Source organism: Dermacentor albipictus, chromosome 5, assembly GCF_038994185.2.
Source record: "Dermacentor albipictus isolate Rhodes 1998 colony chromosome 5, USDA_Dalb.pri_finalv2, whole genome shotgun sequence".
In the NCBI taxonomy this organism is placed as follows: Eukaryota; Metazoa; Arthropoda; class Arachnida; order Ixodida; family Ixodidae; genus Dermacentor; species Dermacentor albipictus.
In genome coordinates this window covers 41,655,079-41,677,127 of record NC_091825.1, presented here as the reverse complement: position 1 = coordinate 41,677,127, position 22,049 = coordinate 41,655,079, and the positions used below count along the sequence as shown (strand labels likewise).

Genomic DNA, 22,049 nt, shown 5'->3' with positions numbered 1-22,049 from the left:
ACATTACGCGCGCACACGAGCATGCATGCGCGTGGAGTGCACTCAACGGCACAACTTGAGCTCTTGAGGAAAGGCTGCCTAAGATGTAGCTTTGATGACATGCACACAGAAGCTATTTCAAGCGGAAGTACCCGCATACAAAGCGGTCCTGAAGTGTGTGTTGCCACAGCTGTTGACGAGACTTTCAACCGGCGGAATGCTACATATATCATCTTTTAGATTTCACAACGGCTTCGCACTATCGCTAATAAGGAACATATGCGTAATTGCATTGTTTGGGAGATACCACAACTGTTAGTCTGAGACAAAAAAAAAGAACACCGAATACTTTAAACATAAGCAACATTGTAAAATCAAACGGGGAAACTTGTAATACAATAAAAGCTCGTTAATTCGAACCGCAAGGGGAAGCCGCTTCAGTTCGAATTAATGAAAGTTCGAACTAACGAAGGTGAACGAGAGCAACAGTACACTGCGATTTGGAAGCAGTAGGGCATGTCAGAAATTTTGTGTGTCAGAAAGTGATGGCGTTTGCCGCGGGCACACGCCATCTTCAAGTTGAAGCTCGGGGTCCGACTGTGCCACACCACCGATGTCCGCCGAAACGAACGTTAGCCATCACAATGAATCGCGACGGCCGCTACCTCCTAATCTCAAAACAGAGGTGCACAACCGATGAAGACTGCCGAGACAAAGACGCTGAACATGTGAAGGTGGCGAAGGCCCTGATTCGTTGGTTCTTGATTGCAAGCGCAGCTGCGACGTACTTGATTCGCTGTGTTTTGGCGCTTGCCGTGCCATCTCCGCACAACATTAGCAGCTGTACAAGATTCGCAAAGCCTCCGAGATTCGCAACGGGTAAAAAGTCTCGGAGGTTACGTAGAACAGAGAGGCGGCAGCCGCCGCTGCCTTCTGGCTGACCCCGCGTCGGTTAGACTTTTTTCCGATTTTGGCTTCTCTCGCCGTTCGCTCCATTTCGGAAGCAATACAGCCTTGTGTGTAGGCAGTAGGCGGCCGTAGGCGGCCGTCTGTGGCCGTGTGCTAGGCGAGCTTAGTTCGAATTATCCGTGAGGGAACCTTCTCGCGTTCGAATTAACGAACTTTTTTATACATAGACTTCTGTGGAGCTGAGCCGGACCAAGTCGTACAGATCGAATTATGCATAAATTCGAATTATTGAAGTTCGAATTAACGAGCTTTCACTATACAATATGCCAATGAACAGCCTTCAATATTGCTTACCGTCGCAACAATTATATTCCCCTGATAAGCTGTCACAAAAACGGAGATAAAACAATCGTCACTTACAGCGTATACATAGACGAAGGACAAAAAAGGACGACGAAGGCAAGCGCTGATACCATGGAAGACGATTGATACCATGGAATACCAACTAGCCAGTACCCAAACCTTGCTTCAGGATAAAACAATGTTGAATGCCCTTGATGTTCAAGGCTTATATTAAAGATGATGGTGCGCTAAGACCACGATAAAATGTGTATGCTGTGAACATTTACTGGATTCAAATTGTCATTCTCGAATGGCGCCATAAGATATTGTAACCAGCCACTTCAGTGAGGAGGAGGAAGAAGAGAATATTCTGAACGTTGCTCGGGTCTCTCTGATGTAATCTTGGTACCTTACTACATAAATGTTTTTTGTTATGTTTCTGTTGAATTTCAAAGTGTTCTCGCCCCGTCACAATATTTATTTAACGTTCAAATAAAGGCCATAATATAATTTAGTATTTCTTTAGCGACGCTTGCGCAACTAATACTTCTTTACCTGGTGAATGATAATGTGTCACTTGGAAAAATAATTCTATCATCTCCACCAAATTTTCTCTAAGAATCGCCTAAAGATTTCACTGAGACAATACGCACACGTTTTATTAAATTTAGGGTGAAAGCTCTGTTCACCTTGTTCTTTCAAATTTGATTCATTAGTCTCAATCTTCATGTCACTTTGCCGTCTACTTTAGCTTAAGGTGTTAAGGAGTTTCAGCTTGTCCGCTAACGTATTGCCCTTTGCAGAATACCGGATTCCTGGAGACGTAAACGTGAGTGGTCGGGTAGGTGACACCACCTCGTGCTGCAGAATTTAACTAGAGGTGGAACAGAGCTTTTATCGCAGTTACCAACCCCAGTTAATAACGTCAAGAGGCGGCAGCGCCAAAACAGCGAAAATGCCGCCCGTTTCCGTTTTTGTGTGTTTTTTACGCGGCTGCTACAATAAAATAAGTAACAGAAACATTACAAACGTATGTGTTCTGGTTGAAAAAAGCCTCACAAGATAACGCTAATGGCGTCGACACTACCGGTATTCAGTAAGCGTCATTACGTTTGCGGACAAGCTAAAACTCTATATTGTATTACTTCGGCACAAAAGATATCAGATTCTGCAAGAGCAAGTGTCCATGCCATCTCATACTCGATATTGATGCCAAAAAGTAGCCAAATACTACGGAAGTCAGAATCAGCGCAGTTATGCTGCCCTATATAACTGATGAATTAATGTGACTTATGCCAGCCAAACCTGGCAGCCTTGTCGCAACGTACAGCACCTTGACCTGTATTACTACCGATGCTACTGAGCTTTAGATGGATAATGTGCTGCTGAACTACATAGCAGGCTGTTGGAGAATTTCGGGCCTCTTGATCTCACTGTTAACAATTTTATCGGCTCGCGCCACACTGAACATCGGCGTGGTTAGGTGAACGTTGACAAACTTGGGAAACAGGCAACCACCACTAAGGCAACAGGCGTACTTTGGCTCCGGCTTGTTCTCGTGTGCCGCAGCGACCGCCTGCATTGCGTCATTGATAGACGCCTCCGAAAGTGCGGCCAAGTTCGGGAACCGCTCCTGGAGTACCTCATCGCGCAGAGTGGGCCATTCCACAGTCTCCTGGAGCGCGGCCTCGTTGTCGTACGGCACGTACGTCACCGTGCTTGAGATCTCCTGCAAGTGGGTTTTCCAACACTTCGTAGCTTCGTGCGTTGCTGAGCTATCTGTTTAGCAGTAGTAAGGCTCCTGGCGCTCTATTATGTCAGGATTCTTTTTCTCGATACATTCTTTTGTGCGTCTCTCATTGGTCACTTCCATCCGTTACGGGTCAAACACGTGCACCATACGATCACCATGTCAAGCATAATCTGCATGACGCACAACCTCATTAGGCCACATTATGACAATGGTACCTGTTATGCCTTATAAAACGAGAAGTTTCTGGAATCTTGTAAAGTAGTTCCATTCCAAATAAAGTCTAGAAGAATCGAAAACGTGCGGGCCCGGCTGTCTCTGTGATTGGTCACTAGGGACCACCATCGGCGTATTTGGTCATGGTTTCATCACGATAATTGAGTTCGGCCGAAAAGAGTGGCTCGCGAAATGTATGCTCGCATATTTTTTGAGTCCGAGGCGAAGTAGACAGGAGAAGCGCTTTATTTACAAATACACATGGACAAATATTTAAAGTTCGGAGTGTTAATCAAATATTACTTGCCGTGATATTTGTATTTCATTCGTGAATTCAATATTGAACAGTGACGAATACTCTTTTTTTCGCCGTATTTAATGATACCTCTCCAGGTTACAAAATAAATGAAACTCATTAAGCTGATAATAATTTGATCAAAAAGATGTAATTGAATTCAGGGCTCAATTACTGCCTTGCGAAAGTAATTGAGCAATCACTAAAATGTAATAGATTGCTTCTGCGCTACTTAACTCGCAACTTTAACATAGTACAAATAGAGTGAATAGAACAAGCTGGCAAGGTTCTTTCAGTACGTGCTGTGCAGTGCTTGACACGTTACCTTCACTAATAAATGTTCTACACAGTTGTTGTTACTCATCTTTCCTCGGTTTCTTGTCAAGACATCAGCCGCGACACTGAAAAGTGGCTGGATGTGCGCGCTTGAGGAAAGAGCGGTGTTGTAATGTATAGGAACACCTTGTGCACAAAATTGCGGTTACTCAACATCGCAATGCTAGCGTCTGGGTCCTCTATCAAGCGCAGAGCTTCACTGTTGCTGGTGCTCGGAGATGATGCTCCCGGTAAGAGAGATGAAAAACTGTAAGAGAAAAATAAAACATTCTCTGAAAGTGATGCCAGTCACGAACGTCCGAAGTATTCTTCGCTATCGAGCCATTGCAGTGCTGATTCAATTCGTCGACCAGCTCTTATGTACAGTTAAGATACAACTGTACAACCTGTCCGAACGTGTGCATGGGCGACTGTGCTGTGGGGCACGACCACGGGCGATCTACTGCAGGTTCCGCCAAATGAAAGCGCCCAAAGCTCTCCTGCAGCTGCTCGCGTCAATAAAGTAACCGGTCACAGGAATTGGTTACTGGCAAAAGTTATTGAATTAGGTGAGTGTTGACGAGTAAAATGGTAATCGATGAAGTGCAAAAATAGCAAAGAATATTATTGATTACAGCTATTCAATTACTCGTTACGTACAAATCAGAATATAAGGGATGCGGTTATTGAATCTAAAAGAGGGAATAGTTAATGGCAGTCACTGCAGACCACTGCAGGAGAGCCGCGGCTGTAGCACAGTTCCTTAGCTAACACACGGTGCGGATGACTTCTGCTCATGTATTTCCAATCGTTCAATGTGAGTCACTCCCTTATAGGAGCGAGCTCATGAAATTGATCTCTCGCGTTAGGCAAAGTAACTGACAATTTGGACAGCCTGACTATCCTTGAATTTAAAACAATCCGCGGCACTATACGTAGTACCGCGCTTCTCTCCATCAACGGCGCAGCTGTCAAGCGTGCATCTGGTGACGTGCTCGTTAGTCTTCTTTTAATATTGTCATTGTCATGCCGTGTCACCTAACCGAAAACAGCTTAACATTGAAAAAGGCTCCTCAATTCAAAGGAATTTTGTGCTTTTACACGCCAACCGCACGAATTGATTATGAGGCACGCCATAGTGGGGGACACCGAATTAATTTTGACCACATGGAGATTTTTAACGTGCCCCAATGCACGGAATATGGACGTATTTGCATTTCGCTCCCACCCAAATGAGGCCGCCGCGGCCGGGATTCGGTGTCATGACCTAGCACTTTAATAAATAAATAAATAAATAAGTACTTAGCAGCGCCACAGAATAGCCACTGAACCACCGCGACGGGTAAGCTCCTCACACGACCGGACGTCTAGCTGTGAAGGGAATTGCGTGCATGTAGTAAATAATGAAAATTAGCCTTTCTTTGGGATAACTTATTTTTGGGCTAGTTGGCTGACACTTGATGAAGGCATTACAGTGCCAATGGAAACCAACAGAACGAAGAAACGACCAGGCATCATGGTCGCCATGCTACCAACAGATTGATTAGGTCCTCAGAAGGGACCAGCACGAACTGCGCATGCCCTGAAGATTGTCACAGCAAAAAAAAATAATAATAATAATGAAGAAATCCCCATCTCGCTTCGAAATAGACAAACAGGGCTACCACCGACTCAATCCGTGCCTCTCGCTTTTTCTAATTATGGAAGGCTCGCAAATGTTCGAGAGAAGTAGTTTATTGGCATTTGTCTAGGATCTGAACTCCCTATTCTAGAACGGTCCTTCCCTAAAACCAGCTCCACAACTCGAAGATAATGGCTCGATCCGCCATCGCACATCCGGCTCAAGGACTCAGTCAAGCTTTGAAGTGCTTTTGTGGCAATTTTCAGGAAATTGGAAGGGCCTAGCCCCCTCTTTGCAGAGCCAACCTCGGGACCACACCATCTCGAGGAAGAAGAGAGCACCGGTCCCCTTCCCACATAGAGCACCCCTTTTCTGCCTCAAGGCTTCACCTATTAAACCCAGAAATAAAGACATTTAAAAAAAAGATATTGACTATTTATCGCCATCCCCTCGGAAACGGCGCGGTGACAAATAGTCTCCTAGCCTGCATGAGCTTATCAGGTGTGCTGTGCATGCTTTCCATTCCAGCATTTTTGTATAAATCTAATTTCTTTTCGCTTCGTTAAAACTTCTCTATCTACCTTATGCCGCTACCTATAACTGTAATGGATCCGGTTTTCTCAATCTCTTAACTGATTTTCAAGCGAAACGTGTATGGGCCCACAAGTGGCGTTGTCGTGGTCACGAGAAAAAAACAATCACAGGTGCTCCCAGAGCACAGCAGCTGCGGGAAAGAGTGGTTTGATGTGTTCATAGCTGTGGCGGCGCCGGAGCGCGAGTAATCAGCAAAGATTCCATGCACATAGTTGCGCGCTCAGGCTACGCGCGCAACCAATCGCAGCCATTTCTCTTCCGCCGGGGAGGGAAATTACGGGCAGGAAAGGGTCTCGTGCGTGCTGCCCGTCGGCGTAGTTTCCATTCAGTTCAATCTCGGAAAACGGGTGGGACGCCCATGTGTTGTGCATTGCTCCAAGGAACTGGCAGCGTTCGACGAGTGGCGGCGAGAATTCGCCCGTGAAAGAGCTCGCCATCTGCGCATCGATCCAGCCGTTAAAGCCGCACGAGCTCAAGCAACCCGACAGCAACGAGAAGATCCCGAGTTGAGGGAGTGGGAGGCCAAAGCCATCCGGTACCATTATTACCTGTGGGTTACTTGACCGCTACGAAATTCAGGTGCCCGCAGGACAAGCTTCGCTTACCGCCATTTTCCGGTAAAGGAAGGGCTGGTGATTGTTTAGAGCTCAGCTCTTAGGCGTCCGTTCCTGCGGCGAGCGTCGGTGTGGTCCCTCGCCCCCCAGCGAATGAACACAGTAGGGACGTTTAGTTTAGGGGACGCAAGGCGTTGGGACCCCTAGCGCTTCGGTGCGTTTGCGTTTGCGTACGCAAGCAGAAACACGTTATAGGTTAGCGGCCCCAAACGCAAGCCGCAATGAGGTCGCATGCGCTCGCAGCACCATCATCGTCTGATGTTTGCTGCGTTTTCATTTTTGAAAACATGAAATTAAGCATATGATGTAAAGCACATAAAACTATACATGGCTTGCATTGACGTCACGGCTAGGAACCATGGGATACTATTCCGCCATGCTGGTGCAGTCGCAACGCAGTTGATGCGTGTGCGGTAGTTCGTCGGTGCGTCGCAATGGTTATCTGCGCAGTTGTTGGATGCTCCAACCGCACTTGTTGGGCGAAATCAACAAATACAAACTTTTTTCGTCTTCCAAAGATCATCGGACATCAAGGTGACCGTACGAGAGAGTTATCCACGAAGCGACGGGGTCTGTCGCTGGCTCGGATAAAACGCGCCGACCTCAACACTGAAAGGACCGGCATACGTGTTTGTGGCGCGCACTTCGTAAAAGGTAAGCCCGTCGCATATGCACAATGCTACTTTAGCTGCAGGGTGTACAAGCACAGAGGAAAGGCTGATTTTTTAACGAAAATTTTTGTTGTTGTCGTAGGCAGACCATCAAAACTGTGGCAGGAGGCGGACCCGAACTGGGCTCCTACGCTTTTGCTCGGCTACAGCGCAAAACGTGGAGATCCCGGACGCCACGCTCGCGCGGCAAAACGAAGGAACCAGGCGCGTGCAGCTCAAGCACGGCATGCAGCAGCGGAGGCGACGAACCCGGACGACCTTACCGCTTCACATTTGCCCGCGCCGCGCACGGACGACGAAGTCGGCGTAGAAGACGGTGAAAAAGGTGAGCGTCTTTGTTGCGCGTTTGGAGCAGAGACAAAAAATGAAAGAGAGGGGGGGGGGGGGCTGACGCTTTCTTTTCAGTAATGTGGGGCAGCCAAGACGTTACTCTCCTGTGTTTTTTTTTGTTTTTGCCAGCCCATATCGTGTGCCCTCCTGCAACTCCCCCTCCCCCATTCACACTCCGTGTTCATTTTTGTTTGCAGCACATGATGAACTGCACAATAAAATGAATTTTGTATGTTGCAGGGATTGTAGTCCACACGGACATGACAATGGGCGACCTCGAAGCATTGGAGAAGGAGTGTGCGTCACTCAATGAGCGTCTCTACGCTGCAAGGAATGAAAACAAGCTTCTGGAACTGACAGAAGACGCCCTCAAATGTAGCGACAGAAAGGTTGCATACTTCACTGGCATGGCCAATTTCACAATCCTTTATGCTCTGTTTGGTGTCATCGAGAGATTTGGGTCACACAATGCGAAAAACAGTTTGCCAAATTTCCAGGAATTCCTGCTCTTCATTATGAAGTTGAAGCTAAATTTGCAGGTTACTGACCTCGCTTTCAGGCTTAATGTGTCAGATGCCACAGTGTCACGCATATTTGACAAATGGCTGCATGCTGCGTACTGCCGTCTAAAGTCTCAACTTGTGTGGCCACAACGCAGTGCTCTGCAACACACAATACCACAAGCATTTTGCGATTCTTTTGGAGAAAGGGTTGCAGTCATAATTGACTGTTTTGAGATAAAGATAGAGAGACCATCTTCGTTTCTGCCCAGAAGTGAAACATTGTCCCAGTACAAAGGTAGTAACACGGCAAAATATTTAATTGGCATTGCACCACAAGGTATTGTCAACTTCATTTCTGAAGGCTGGGGAGGACGCACTAGCGACAGGCACATAACTGAGCACTGTGGTCTTTTAGACAACTTACTTCCAGGTGACGTAGTGCTTGCAGATCGAGGGTTCAATGTGTCTGAAAGTGTTGGGTTTTACTGCGCTAAGCTTCATGTACCAGCGTACACTAAGGGGAAGAAGCAACTTTCCGCAGCAGACGTTCTGAGCACTAGGAAACTAGAAAATGTAACGATCCACGTTGAGAGGGTGATCGGGCTAATCAGAAATAAGTATGTTATCCTGAAGGCCACGCTGCCCATTGACTATGTTGTTGGCAGACCTGGAGACAATTTGACACCTCTTGACAAGATTGTCACGGTTTGCTGCGCCCTTTCCAATCTATGCCCTTCAATAGTTGCATCACAAAGAGAGTGTAACGGTGACTAGGTATGTCACTCGGTTGCGCAAAGATGATGAAAGTTATGGGTCCGAATCCCTCTGAGGAACCTTTCTTTACTTGAATATGTTGCCTTAAAGAGTAGATTCGAATAGCCATTAAAATAGCTCCAAAGTTATGCAGAACATTGTTTCACTGTGGTTGTTCTTAAAATTGTATTGTTCCTCTGTAAAATTGCACTCTTCGCATGGCAAAGATGAAATGATTAACCTGAGACAGTAAAGTTGCAAGATTTACATTGTTCCCTTTTTAAATATTTTGTCTCACAAGAAAGTTGTATCCATCCATCTATGCCTTACATGTACCATGCTTTGTGCCCTGTATTGGTTATACACTTTCTGCAGGTACTAATCTGCATCACTGTGCATAATGCAAAATTTTGAGATGCGAACATTTCAATTTAGTGAGTGTTGTGGCTGAAAACCAATTAAAATGTTTTTACAAGTTGAATCTTGAATACGTATTTGTATTCTGGTGATTACTAGTTGCATGTGTTTATGGCTATCACTGACGCTGGTAATGTGTGGAGTGTTTACATACGAAACACCATGACCTAGAAGGGTTGAAAAATAAAGTGTATTTTTTTAGAAATCCTGAAAGCTCTGCTTATTCCTGACATGACATATGTTCCATGGTCCTTGCACCAACTTTCTTCACACTGGCAGGCTCAGATTGGCAACATGGGTTGAAGCCTGAAGTACGCTTCAAAAAAAAAAGAAAAAACACTAATCCATCTTGTCTTTACACTGAGGACAAAACCACTTCTTTGCTCTTGGCTTTTGCTTGAGTCCAAGACAGGAGAAGTGGAACCACTTGTACTGGCATGATCCACTGCCACAAGCAACCATTTGTCCAGTGTCTGGTCCATGGCAGAAACAGTATTCCACATCGTCGGACAGCTTGTCTTCAAGATTGCTTTGCTGCCTCGTGTATTAGCGACTAAATAGCTCGGGTAAAATTACCCTCTCGAAAAACTGCTTTGCCTGAGCAAATATCTTGATGCAAAACTGCTCGTTACGACTTACTCTTTCAATGTATAACAAATTTGGTCCCCACACCACAGAGTCGCAGAATTGAACCTGGCACACAGTCATCTGGGTCTGGATTTGATAGTAGTAAGCGTGATCTGTCTTCAGCTTAAATGTTCCACCGGTATCACTCAAGCATGAATTCTGGGTGGTGATCTCCTCGGCACCTTTCAGCAAAAATGGGCTCTTCAACTCCACGACACCTTTCCCACAGCAGCTGCACGAGACGATGGCATCTGGCGACGCACCGATAAAAGGGTAAGCAGTGCTGCGGTGCAAACCAGACTTGCGGCACTGGAAGTCACGATGTTTGGTGGCTTCCTTATCTGTGTAAGCTCGCAAAGCATCTCGTTCATGGTCCAAATCCCACATGACGGCAGGGACACTGACGGAATTTTTTTCAGGGTAGCATACTGACTTCAACAGTGAAATGCTGGGGCTTTCGATATTTGTGTGACAAACCCTCTTCATTACTGAAGCTGTTACTCTGCCAGCCCGATAAAGAAATCAGTCTGATGAGTTGCTCTGCTGTCTTGTGGCAGCCTCAACTGACTTTATCCTGCCCTGTCCGATAGAAAATTCAGACAGAAAGTTCTTCGCCTTCTTCAGAAGCATGTCAAGGTCATCAGCGACGTTCTGCTCGCTGTACAACTTTCTTAAGTGAGCAGGCTGGGATCGTACGAGCTCCTGGAAGCTCTCGCAATATTCTGGCAGCACTGAAAATAGCGCAGGTACAACGTTGGTGGTTTTGAAAGCTCTATAAAGGCCTCCAAGTTCCTCTTCTGTGGGCGGTGGGATGTCCACGCGATTCTTCGGTTCGACCTCTGTTGTGCTGCTGTTTTCATCATCCAGCTTTCGCTTTTTCATCCTGGACGAAGTGAAATCTCTATCTTTGAGCCTCCTGAACTGTACTTTCTCCATGTATGCAGGAAGCCAGCCAGATGTTGTTGTTTGAGGTGCAGCTGATAGCATTCTTCATTCTCACACCAGTCTCAGTGGTATACAAGCAGGCTCCGACATGAGAGCATGCCTCTCCTGCTCCTGCCATACAGGTGCAATGGGCTGTGAGCAGAACCCCGCTTTTATTGCATAATATCCATACATGTAGCGGCTGGTCTCGCATCCTTTGTGAATAGTTCACCTGGGATGGAAATATCAAGGTATAAATTAACGTTGGGCACCTCTCTGCACGAACTTGCGTCACTGTTGAACTTGTCGCGCACCAAGCACCGGCAACAGCAACAAGCCGAATCAGTTAAGGCAGGCCATAAAAAATGGCGTGACGCAGTAGCCGGTACTTAGATTGGATGGGGGCGATCCATATCCATTTCTTCCCGCGTGACTTTATTTTTCGTTCATTAACTCGTTCGGCTTCCAATCTGAACAAAGCATCAACAGTTCCTATCATATGCGCGTAAAAAAACAAACAAAAAACGAGGCGTCATCTGAAATCGCCAAGGTACATGTGAAGAAACCGAGTCTAGCTTGACAGTTTGTACATAATTCTTTTGTTTACGTGAATCCTCACACTTAAAACTTGCAGAATGAATGAACGTTATTTATCCTTTTGTCTCCTTAAAAAACAGCTTACGAAACTTTGCTACTTACCTCTCCAAGCAGAAGCACCTTTTCACCTTGCAGCTGTTTTGCAGACAGACTTTTCACCCAGCAGCTAGTAAAATAATTATGCGCTTCGGTCGACTTAAACGCCTTCAACTCATCAAGGGTCAGAAAGTTTACAGAGAAAACAAGGTAATTGACGATGTCACCATAACAAATCTCTGGGAATATGCCCACATCACTAGCCGTGTCCGTTCCCGGTCGCAGCGTGAAGGGGTCGATGTTGTCACACATGCGCACTTTTTCCGCATACCGCACGCGCTCACACCCTGTGAGATCCAAGTGGTAGTTCACGTCCAAAGGCTGCTGACTGAGATGCGGCGGCATATCACACGTAAAAAACACACCGTCAGCGACTGTGAATGAACGGGCGCGGCCGGGCTGGTGCACTGCGCCGACTCCGCTTGGACTGCACCAGCATGGCCGCCACAGCGCGCGCCGGTGAGCGTGACGTCACGCGCAAGCCATGTATTCCCATTAAAAGCAGTTAATAGAGAGGTTTAGAGTGCCCGGTAGTGCCATGTTCCCGGCGTTCCCGGCGGAGCCATGAACGGGAGTGGCCTGCATGGTGCCGCCACCTGGTGGCGCAAAGCTCAATTATACAAAAACAGTAATATTGCAGTAACCATGTGTATTTTACTTTGCTACGGGTATAAATTTTTGGCAAGAACACAATTACGCCAGTGCCAAAAATTTACACCAGCAGCGAAGTAGAATAGACTTGTTTACAGCAATATTAGCTGCGTTTGTCCACTTTAGCTTTGCGCCGCTAGGTGGATGCACCATGCAGGCTGCTCCCGTTTGTTGCTCCGCCCCAACTGCGTTTATCCGAATACCGGACACGCTAAACCTCTCTAATATATATAAAACGACGTCTGTCGACACTTGCTGAAATATTTATTAGATTATCTACCCCCTAGCTACTCGTAAGTTCTCCGACACCGCGAGAGTCACGTAGGTAACGTGACCACTTAGGGGCAGCGAGCGATGTTTTCGGCCGGCCAAACAACCCAAGGACGCAAGCAGACGTAGCGGCCTGCCATTGCGCAGTACCGTCGCCCCTAGTTCTTGTGTACGCAAGCCGCTTGCGTCCCCTAAACTGAACTCTCTAATGAAGGACCAGAATAAACGCGCTTCGCAGCGGGAGATGAAAGACCGATAGCGAAGAGAGCGCGAGGAGGAATGCGCATGAGGAGGGTGCAGCGGAACCATGAGGCTGAAAGCTGAGTAGGAAGGTATGGCGAAAGCGTGAGAAGAAGAGCGTAGTGCCGCGCAAGACGGGCTTTGAGGCGACGATGGCTGCCAGATGGCGCCAGAGTAGCGCGCGTCGTCTGCATGGGAACAAAGTGTTGCTTGAGCGAGGGTCTGTCTGCGGGGGCTGCTGTGAATCGCGCACACGCGTAACCCTCGCGCCGCCTCTCCGTATCTCCCGAATGGCGAAGCAGTCGCATTACACATCAATCCGTGTGCAATGTGCAGCACGTGGCAGATTGTGCGGACCAGTCAATATAACCGCGAAATGAAAGCACGTGTACAGCTCCGCTGGGGAGTTTTGTAATCGACGGTCAATTTTTTTCACCGATACTCTAAACGCCTCTTCGATATCTCGACTGCTGACCGGTTTATGATTGCATTCATTTTAAATCCAAGCTCTTCTGAAAGGTGTGCATTGCCTACGGGTGTCGCTAAGCAAATCCCTTCACATTACATTACGATGTGTGGAGTTGCCTCCGGATTTTTGCCGCAGCATACACCTGTCTCATCCTGCTTCCAATATTCACTCCGGTATGTTTTTCTCCTTAGTGGAACAGCTTCAGCTTCAAATAGGAAGGCATTGACCACAGGCGCACGCTCAAGCAACGCCCACTCTGCCCATTGTATGCCCTGTTGCAGGTCAAAGGAATACAGTGGTGTTAATCGTGCTAATTGCTATGTCATTTGTAGACGCAATGTTGTCTACTGCAGTACTTTGTCCTTCAACAAAGAATACATTGGGCGGGCTGGGTGCTGTTTGAATGTGCGCTTGTGCGAGCACCACTATGCGCTAAAGGCTGCACAGAGTTGGCATTTCTCTGCCTATTGCTAAAAAAATGTCGGTGCGCTCCGAAATTTCAGCGCACTTCAGTGCTGTATGGCAATAAGGACTCGCAAACTAGGGAGATAGCTGAGAGCTGTTTTCATCAGGAAAATAGTCACACTTGCGTGAGTTCACCTTAGATGCCACTATTAGCGTGTGAATTGTCATGTCTGGACGGCGCGTGTTTTAGTGCAATTTTTCTTCCTTCCCTTTAGGTTCTTCCTATGTTAATGTTTTTCTTACGCATTCGTATGAATAAAATTTAGTTCCAGTATGCGCTCGCTGTGTCTTGTTCTTCTTCACTGTGCATCTTTTCGCTTCCAAGCAACCATGTTTCTTGTGATACATTCTTGGAATACGCAAATTGTGTATACGGGGGAGGTGGGGGGGGGGCTGTACGGTGGGACGCTTCAGTAACCTACCTGTGAGCCGATGCGCACAACCTTTCGCACGCGCTGTTGCTCATCCAGGGCCAGCAGCGCCGGAGTAGATTGGCTGCGTGCCTTCTTGATGATGGGCCTGGGACTATAAGTGCCTGGGTGCCAGGAAAGAAAACTTCTGGTCACAAGCACCGCAGAAGACAGCATCCGAATCAAAACAGTGAATACGAGGTATGCTTGGCATAGTCGAAAACCGACGTCCAAATTTACGCGCATGTATAACTAGAAAGCCTGCATTTCGTTTATTTCTAGAAGGAATGCTACAGCGCTGAAGACCTCGGTTCATGTACAAGGGAATTTCAGAGCTGTAGAAGTGTAGGTTTGCGTTCGGATCTCATTGCACAGCGTCCACATTTAGATAGAGCGAGAACGAAGATCGTTGCGTTCTTGCGCATAGCGCAGTAACAACTGAAACATTGTGAAAGCAGATAGGCAAGAAAAACTTCAAGACACTACTCGTCCTTTCCACGTCCTGTGTCGTTCGCACTTTTCAAGATTGCATCCTTATGAATTTGCGTATGCGTTTATAACTCCCATACATTGTAGGGCAAAGAACTTGAAGTGTTTAAGTAAACGCAAATTGTGAAGTAATTCCTCACCGTCTGCGACGACCTGCCTCGTTGGCCTATTTGTAGCCGTAGAATCGTGCTGGGGATCACCGCTAAAATAAAGCACGTGCAGCAGTGTTTTATGTCAAAATCGAATGCTGGGTAAAATCTTAAAGGCCTTCATAATTAAACAAAGAGATCCTTCCAGTTTGTTTCGTTTTTGGACGTCTTGGCTTCCGTGCCGATTATTAAGCAACAAGTTCATGGCCTGAATTGTTTTATTTCGAACCTTCAACGACGAACTGGTAGGCAATAGGTTTTTGAAGCGAAGCTTATATTGGCGTACGAGTGGCGTTGTCGCGCTCACGCAAAAAAAGAAAAAGTTGCTTCCAGAGCAGGGTAGCGGGATAGGGCGGTTTCATGAGTTGACAGCTGCGACGATGCCGGAGCATGAGTCATGAGCAAGACTTCCCGCTGCATAGGCGCTCGCTCACGCCATGCGCGCAACCAATCAGAGCTGTTTCCCTTCCACCGGGAAGGGAAAGAGTGGAAGAGAGTTTCGCGCACGCTGCGTCGGCTTTGTTTCTGTTCAGTTCAGTCTCGGAACACCGATGGGACGCTCACGGGTTGTGCGTTCCTCCAGAAAACAGGCAGTGTTTGCTGCCGTTTTCTTGCCGTCTTGCCGTCAGCGCACAGATCCACCCGAGCCCACGAAATCCGACAGCAATGAGATGAATATCCCGAGCTGAGGCAGCGGGAGGCCAAAGCCATCCGGCACCGTTACCTGTGGGTCCCTTAACCGTGACAAAGGTCAGCTGCACGCAGAACAAGATTCGCTTACCCCCATTTTCTGGTAGGGAAAGGGTTGGGGACATAGAGAGCATCCACTGGGATAAGCATTCCCACGCTAACTTTATAGCATTATACTTCTAGTCAGTCACTTCCTTATCGCCAAAGATGCCCGCTAGCCTCGTCATTACGAGTGTGCAGCAAACTCATAATCTACCACGCGTGACCGCCAACTACTCTTTACGCGGGTGCTTTAGAACGGAGAGAATGTGCTAGAGGGTGCATGCTCGCAAATAGCACGCAAAGTGTCGTCTGCTAGGCTGTTCCTCTATTCCTACGCAAGCCCCTGTCAACGCGGGATCAAATGGCTGCAAACACGGGCTGCCGCATAATTTATTTATTTATTTATTTATTCAGCATTGATTCAGACACAGTAAAGGTCTTGGATGGCAAGGCTAAAGGCAGTACATTGTCTGCCTGACTAAGGCCCTGTCACCCATACATTGCTCATCAGTGTGGTAGCATATAACATACAGATAGTATACACACATATCAATAGCGTGGATTAGACGTACATAGCATACACTGCCAACATACGTGCATTAAATACCACAATAACTATACAACTTTCTAAGTAGAAACAGTTTAGGATCAACAGAGTAATATGAACACGAAAAAAAACTTTATATATATATATATATATATATATATATATATATATATATATATATATATATAAATATATATATATATATATGTATGTACAAGCACAAAATGAAACGCACTTAATATAATTGTACATAAGACACAAAAAACCAATTAGCACAATGTCAATCAGAAAGGGAAAGCAAATATGTTTTCATGGCACTTTTAAAGCAGTTTAATGATCTGAAGTTTTGCGCGATAGTGATCTTGTTAGAATGTGCATTTATGAAGGATGGGACTAAGTATGCTAGTTGTTTTTTACCCTAGTTCGTCCTGCAAAATGGAACTCCAATATGGTCATGCCTGAAATTGTATTGGGTGTAACTTGAGAGGTGGTTTTGATAAAAAATGAGTGAATTTTTCACGAGTTCACTTCGTATGTATATAGCGAGCTCAAGTTCGTACAGTTGATTAATTCTTAAAAGTGCATGCTTTATGAAAAAAGGTGCCGTGTGATCGCGGGGTCCAAGGTTCTCAACACAGCGAACTGCTTGTTTTTGGAGACATATCAATCGATCCAAGTTTCATTGGAATGTAGTCCCCCATACCAATAAGCAATAACTAAGATGAGACTGAATTAAAGCATAATACAGACGGCGTTTCAACCAAGTAGGAACAAGGTATCTAATTTTAAACAATATGCCTATTGACCTACAAATGCTAGAATGAATCTTCGTTACATGAGGTGTAAAACTCAGGTTCTCATCAAAAAGCACACCTAAAAATTTAAAAGCTGAAGTCCGCTCGATTACACAACTATTGAACATCACACAAAAAGCACAGCCATCAGGCCTATTTCTAGGCTTAACAACCACATATTTTGTTTTATTGACGTTTAACTTCAGGTGGTTTGCTGATAACCAAACTGAAAGTTGATCTAACCAATTATTAGCCGTAATTTCTAGCACTCGTAGACTGTCACCTGAGAAAAACAAACTTGTGTCGTCAGCATACAAGGCTATGTCTTGTATAAACCTGTAGCCACAAAGTATCGCCCGGTGTTGCTCAGCTATAGGGAAAGTACTTAACCTTGTGATTAAGGCAGGTGGTGTGCTTCGTACTTTGATAGACGTCCTTGTGTTTCTTCTCTTTTCTTCCCTTTCTAGTGTTTATAACCCAAATTTCACATAGCAGATTGTTTAATACCTAGTCTTGTTCTTCTTCTGTTCCTTTCTTTGTCCTATTCTGAACACTGTTTTCTGCCAAAACATGTCGCAATTAGCTCACCTAGTCCTGTTATTGCGGTTAAGTGAGGTGAAGGGTTGGTCCAATTGTTTTGGCCCCCACTCTGGTTGCTGAGTGGCTACGGTGTTAGGCTTCTGAGCACGAGGTCGGTGGGATCGAATCCTGGCCACGGCGGCCGCATTGCGATGGGGGCGAAATGCGAAAACACCTGTGTCCTTTGATTTAGGTGCACCATAAAGAACCCAGGTAGTCGAAATTTCCGGAGTCCTCCACTACGGTGTGCCTCAAAATGCGAAAGTGGTTTTGGCATGTAAAACCCCATAATTTAATTTCCTAATTGTTTTGGCGATTAAGAATTTACGGACACCCAGGTTGACACAGCTGCCTTTCCATTCTGTTTACCTTTGTCAATGAGAACGTTATTAGGCTCACTATACAAAAGCTTTCTAGGAACTACTCTCAATGTTCGCTTACGTTGGAACTACCGTCTCAGTGTCACAGTGCACCACTGACCTCGATTCAGATAGCTACGCATACCTTTCTTTTGCTGACTAGCAAGGATAAAGTCACGTGCACAAATTTATGTTTACGCCTCCTATGTCGTGCCCTGCCTAACATATAACGATAAGATCGCGTTGCCTGTCAGCAGCTAGGTTGCTGACATCCCCTATACAGTCGCAAGCGTGTGTCAGTTCTACAACAAAACATGTTTATTGCTTTCGATTTTATCAGCACTGATTTGAAAACATGTACACGCCATTGAAAATGCGTCACCGCACGTTTCACTGGCTGTTTGATACACAACTGTTTCACTAACGAATCCCAAAGTGCTGATTACAGAGTTTCTGCGACGCAATTTGTTGACTGCGGCATTAAGAACACTGGCTTAGCATGTGTCTGGAAGTATCGCAGCGAGTGTGCGGTACACAGCGTACCGATGGTGTTCGCGCCGGCCATTTTCAGTCCATCGGGAGTCACCGTGCCAGAGTCAGGTCGCACGGCTCCGTCAGGGCTCATTACGTCCGCGGGGCTGACAGTGGGCGTAGCCGGGTTGCCGTCGATCACGGCGCGAGCCTTTCTGGCCGGCGACGACAGCCGGCGTTCAATGGAAGCCATGAGCTTGGCCATGAGTTCGGCGTTCAAGTCGATGCTGGTGTGCAGCGGTGACGACGGATCGCTGGGGTAGGAGCTGTGGCGACGCCTGTGGAAGCTGCTATCTGTGGCACCACCGTCTGTGAGCTGCTGCTGGGAAGCCAGCTGCGGTGCGAGAGCGGACGAAATGAGCATAAACGATTACATCAATGCAGTTTCTCGAATCTCTACGTTTCACCCTTCATCCCCCCCCCACACGCACACACACACACACACTACTGAATTTGCTCGAAACAGTAATAGCTTACACCAGTTTAATTCCGCGGAGCCAGCATTTGTGATTATTTGCCTCTCTTCTGCTAGCTTTTCCTTCTTAGTTCGAGAGCTGTTACAAACCTCTACTACGTGTTTTTGTCTTTTCCTGCTTTCGCAGGGCACTTCTCACTACTCTGAATTTCTTTCCCGTTGACGAAAAACAATTTTCTCATATATAAAGGATAGTATACGACAAAGCCAAAATCTCTGTAACCACGTCCCAGTTTTCAATCACCATCATCATCCTTATTATTTATTCATCCATAAAATAAACTGAAGACGATTGGACGAGTTGGTGGTTTTCCATAATGTTTACAAACAGCGCAACCACGTACACCGGACCACAGAATAGAGGATGGGACACACACGGCGCTGACTTACAACTGCGTTTCTCGGAAAACGCGCGGTGACTTTTTGAAGACTGGCTTCATGCGCGTGCGCATGCTCGATGTGAATAAAAGCATTTATCATTCCCAAAACATTTCCTCGTGGAAGCGGGTGAGATTAACACCGTTGTTCACGCCTGTTCAGCAAGCCTATTTCCTTCAAAGATAGGGATACTGAAGGCTGACTAACACGCCCACTACCTTTTCTCATTATGTGGAATGCTTCCACCACTTCCCTTGTAACGCTATCATTGTGCACAAACAGTATCTTTGTGTCATCAAAGGATGGTGTACATTCGCATTCGAAACAGTGCTTTGCCAGGTTTGCAGATTTCTTGTATAGGCACAATCTGGAGACAGGCTAGCACCGGGTTGTAATTTGTGTATACGAGCAAACATAATTCCGTTAAGCGGAAACTCAAACAAACCCATTTTCGTGCATTTATCCAATTTATAAGGGTGCCATGGCCTCCAAAAGTTGCACGCGCCAGCCAGCGCATGCATGCGAGTTATTCTCAGAGGCCATGGACCGGCGCCCCAGTTTCCTTGCAACAGCTCCAGATGGCGCTTGCCTCCTCCGCATCGCGTGCCGTTTCTACCAGAAATCTATCCTTCGTGCATAGCACCCCGCGCCAGCGCCTTTCCCGGTAAACATTACGGTTACACAAGTTGCAGCTGCCGGGAAGCGTCAGAAGTAGTCAGGGATATTTGAATGCTATCGCGTTCCACTTTTAAACGCGAAGCTTAAGTGTTCTCCTAATTTTTTAGGTGTTTATAATGATTACGCACGTATTCAGACCACTAAAGAAATTTCACACAGGCTAGAAGATGTTCGAATAATTTTTCAAAGCAGGCATATCGCTATAAGAGAGAAGCTCCAGCGCATCTTATGTAGAAGCGTGGTCTATGTTGCACATTTTGGAAATAATGCTTGTTACCTGTGCATCGGACGTGCGCTAATGCTATGTTTTGCGAAGTAGACGCCTCCATTTTCAACGGTATAATGACACGGCCCGGGCACAACGTGTGTAAACAAAGACCGAAAACTGCTGAAAACTACGAAACGGCTACCGATAACATGGACAGCCAAGCCTGCTAATCTAGATGTAACAGTGCTGTTTGAAACCTTTCAGTCTTATTGACGTACCGGTACGTTTTCGCGTTTCTGTTACACCATGTCGCGGACGTACCCGTACGTTCTCATGTCTCCCGGGTCGAATGTGAGCAGTGACGCGAAATTCGCACGCACCTGAACCCTCTGAATAAAACTGAAGGTAGCGACATTCCTCCTCGCCCGACCGCTCTCTCTCTCTCTCTCTTTCTCCTGGTCTCCCCACCACGCGCGATTATTCTCGTCCCTGGCCCTCGCAGTTTGCTCGCTCGCTCCAGGGCGCACGACTCCGCCCATAGGGTTACGCAAGGTGAAACATTAAAAATTGTTGGGTTTGTGCGCATGTATTTTTACTGTATTTTGGGCTTGTTTATTGTGTGCTGTGATAGGAGCGATGATGGAACCCTGTGAAACTGGCAAAAGGAGATGACTTTGGTGCTTTTTTCAGCGGAGTAACTGCGCACTTCTGTTGCAACTTCGGGTTGGTTGGTTGGTTGCTTCCAGTTAAAACGTTTTGAGGCTAGTTTCATGGATAAATTACTTTTAGCGTCGAGTAGAGGCACAAGAATCGGCGCTCTTAGTCTCGTCAATAATGCATACATAGTGCGCACGATGTTCCTATCCTGCCAGGGCTTTATTTGAATGCCATGTCGTCCACGACCAGTGTACCCGCAGGCAGAAACCCTGTCGCGGCTTGCGCAGATCAAGCCACTTCGCAATTTATTTCTATTGCATTCATCAGATTCTTGATTTAGTCATCTAAAGACACTTGCCCGGTGTGAAAGGGCGGCGATAAGTTGAAGGTTTCACCGGTACACGCGAAAGGCGATGCGTTTGCATGTGTGTAGCACTATGTAGCACGTATACTGATTCAACAACTCGATGTGTTTGAGCTGCTCGAAGTGCGTACGTGTAAACCTGTGTGTACCCAATCGGCTGCGATGTGTGAGTTTGTGGAGCTTCATAATTTAGTCATGTTATCACCGCGATGGCCGAACGTAAGGCGCGTCACATATTAGCCTGCATAACGCGAGTGTCCTGGAAAATGTCCTGGAAAATGAAACGCGGTACATCTGAACGATTCTCGCCGTTTCATCATAACGCTGTCACCTCTGCATGCAGTGAAAGTGGTCCTACACCTTCATGACAAACTGGTTCCGCTGGCTTGAGCTAGCGAAACACAGTGGATCCCGTACTTAATTTGTATACAATGGTTTGCAAGGACGAAATACACACATAGAAATAGGCACGTTACAAGTCTTGGTCTTTCGCTCTGCAACACAAATGCAAAGCACGGTAATTTATTCTCCCTCTTACGAAATATATTTGCGGCGCCCAACTGAAGCCTGGGCTGACAAAGCCTCTCAATAGTACGATAATAACGCGTAATATGCTTTTGGCACGATATATTACAGAACACAGCCTACGCACTGCATAGCTTCATACACTTGTTGATGATAGCGCAATCAAGAAAAAAGTCTGAACGAGCACTGAAAATAGCATCTATACATAAGCTTACCGATGCGTGAGCTCAGTAGCCCGTGAACAAAAAAAAAATAAAAAAACCTTCGTTCGGACACTCTTGCATCTTCACTATCCATGAAATGAATCCTAACAGAAAACCAAAACAAAGTTCTTCAATGACGCGGGCAGCCATGAAACTTAGCCAAAACAGTCAAATCTCTTGCGAACGTTTCGCCGCAGCAAGTCGACGGCCAACTCATGGTGGTGAGTACGCCAAGCTGCACAGAGGAAGGAAAAAAAAGAAAGCTAGGAAGGGACGTCACGTGATTCCGCTAGCCTCGGCAAGCCAACCTCCTCGAAGCTCTG

The 22,049-nt window shown here is 46.4% G+C and overlaps 2 protein-coding genes across 2 annotated transcripts in view; one reads left to right on the top strand and one right to left on the bottom strand.

The window, feature by feature from the left end:
• The window catches only part of LOC135902147 (uncharacterized), a 154,177-nt gene that overhangs the window by 60,870 nt on the left and 71,258 nt on the right, over positions 1–22,049 (bottom strand). The window contains exons 9-11 of the mRNA XM_070538356.1: positions 18,251–18,572; positions 14,071–14,183; positions 2,769–2,959 (exon numbers count right to left, since the gene is read on the bottom strand). Of these exons, the coding sequence (XP_070394457.1) occupies positions 2,769–2,959; positions 14,071–14,183; positions 18,251–18,572 (626 nt within the window). The remainder of the gene's footprint in view (positions 1–2,768; positions 2,960–14,070; positions 14,184–18,250; positions 18,573–22,049) is intronic.
• On the top strand, positions 7,897–11,019 carry LOC135902136 (uncharacterized). Its single transcript, XM_065432068.1, has 3 exons — positions 7,897–8,525; positions 10,126–10,209; positions 11,004–11,019. The coding sequence occupies exons 1-3, from the start codon at positions 7,897–7,899 to the stop codon at positions 11,017–11,019; spliced, it is 729 nt and encodes a 242-aa protein (XP_065288140.1).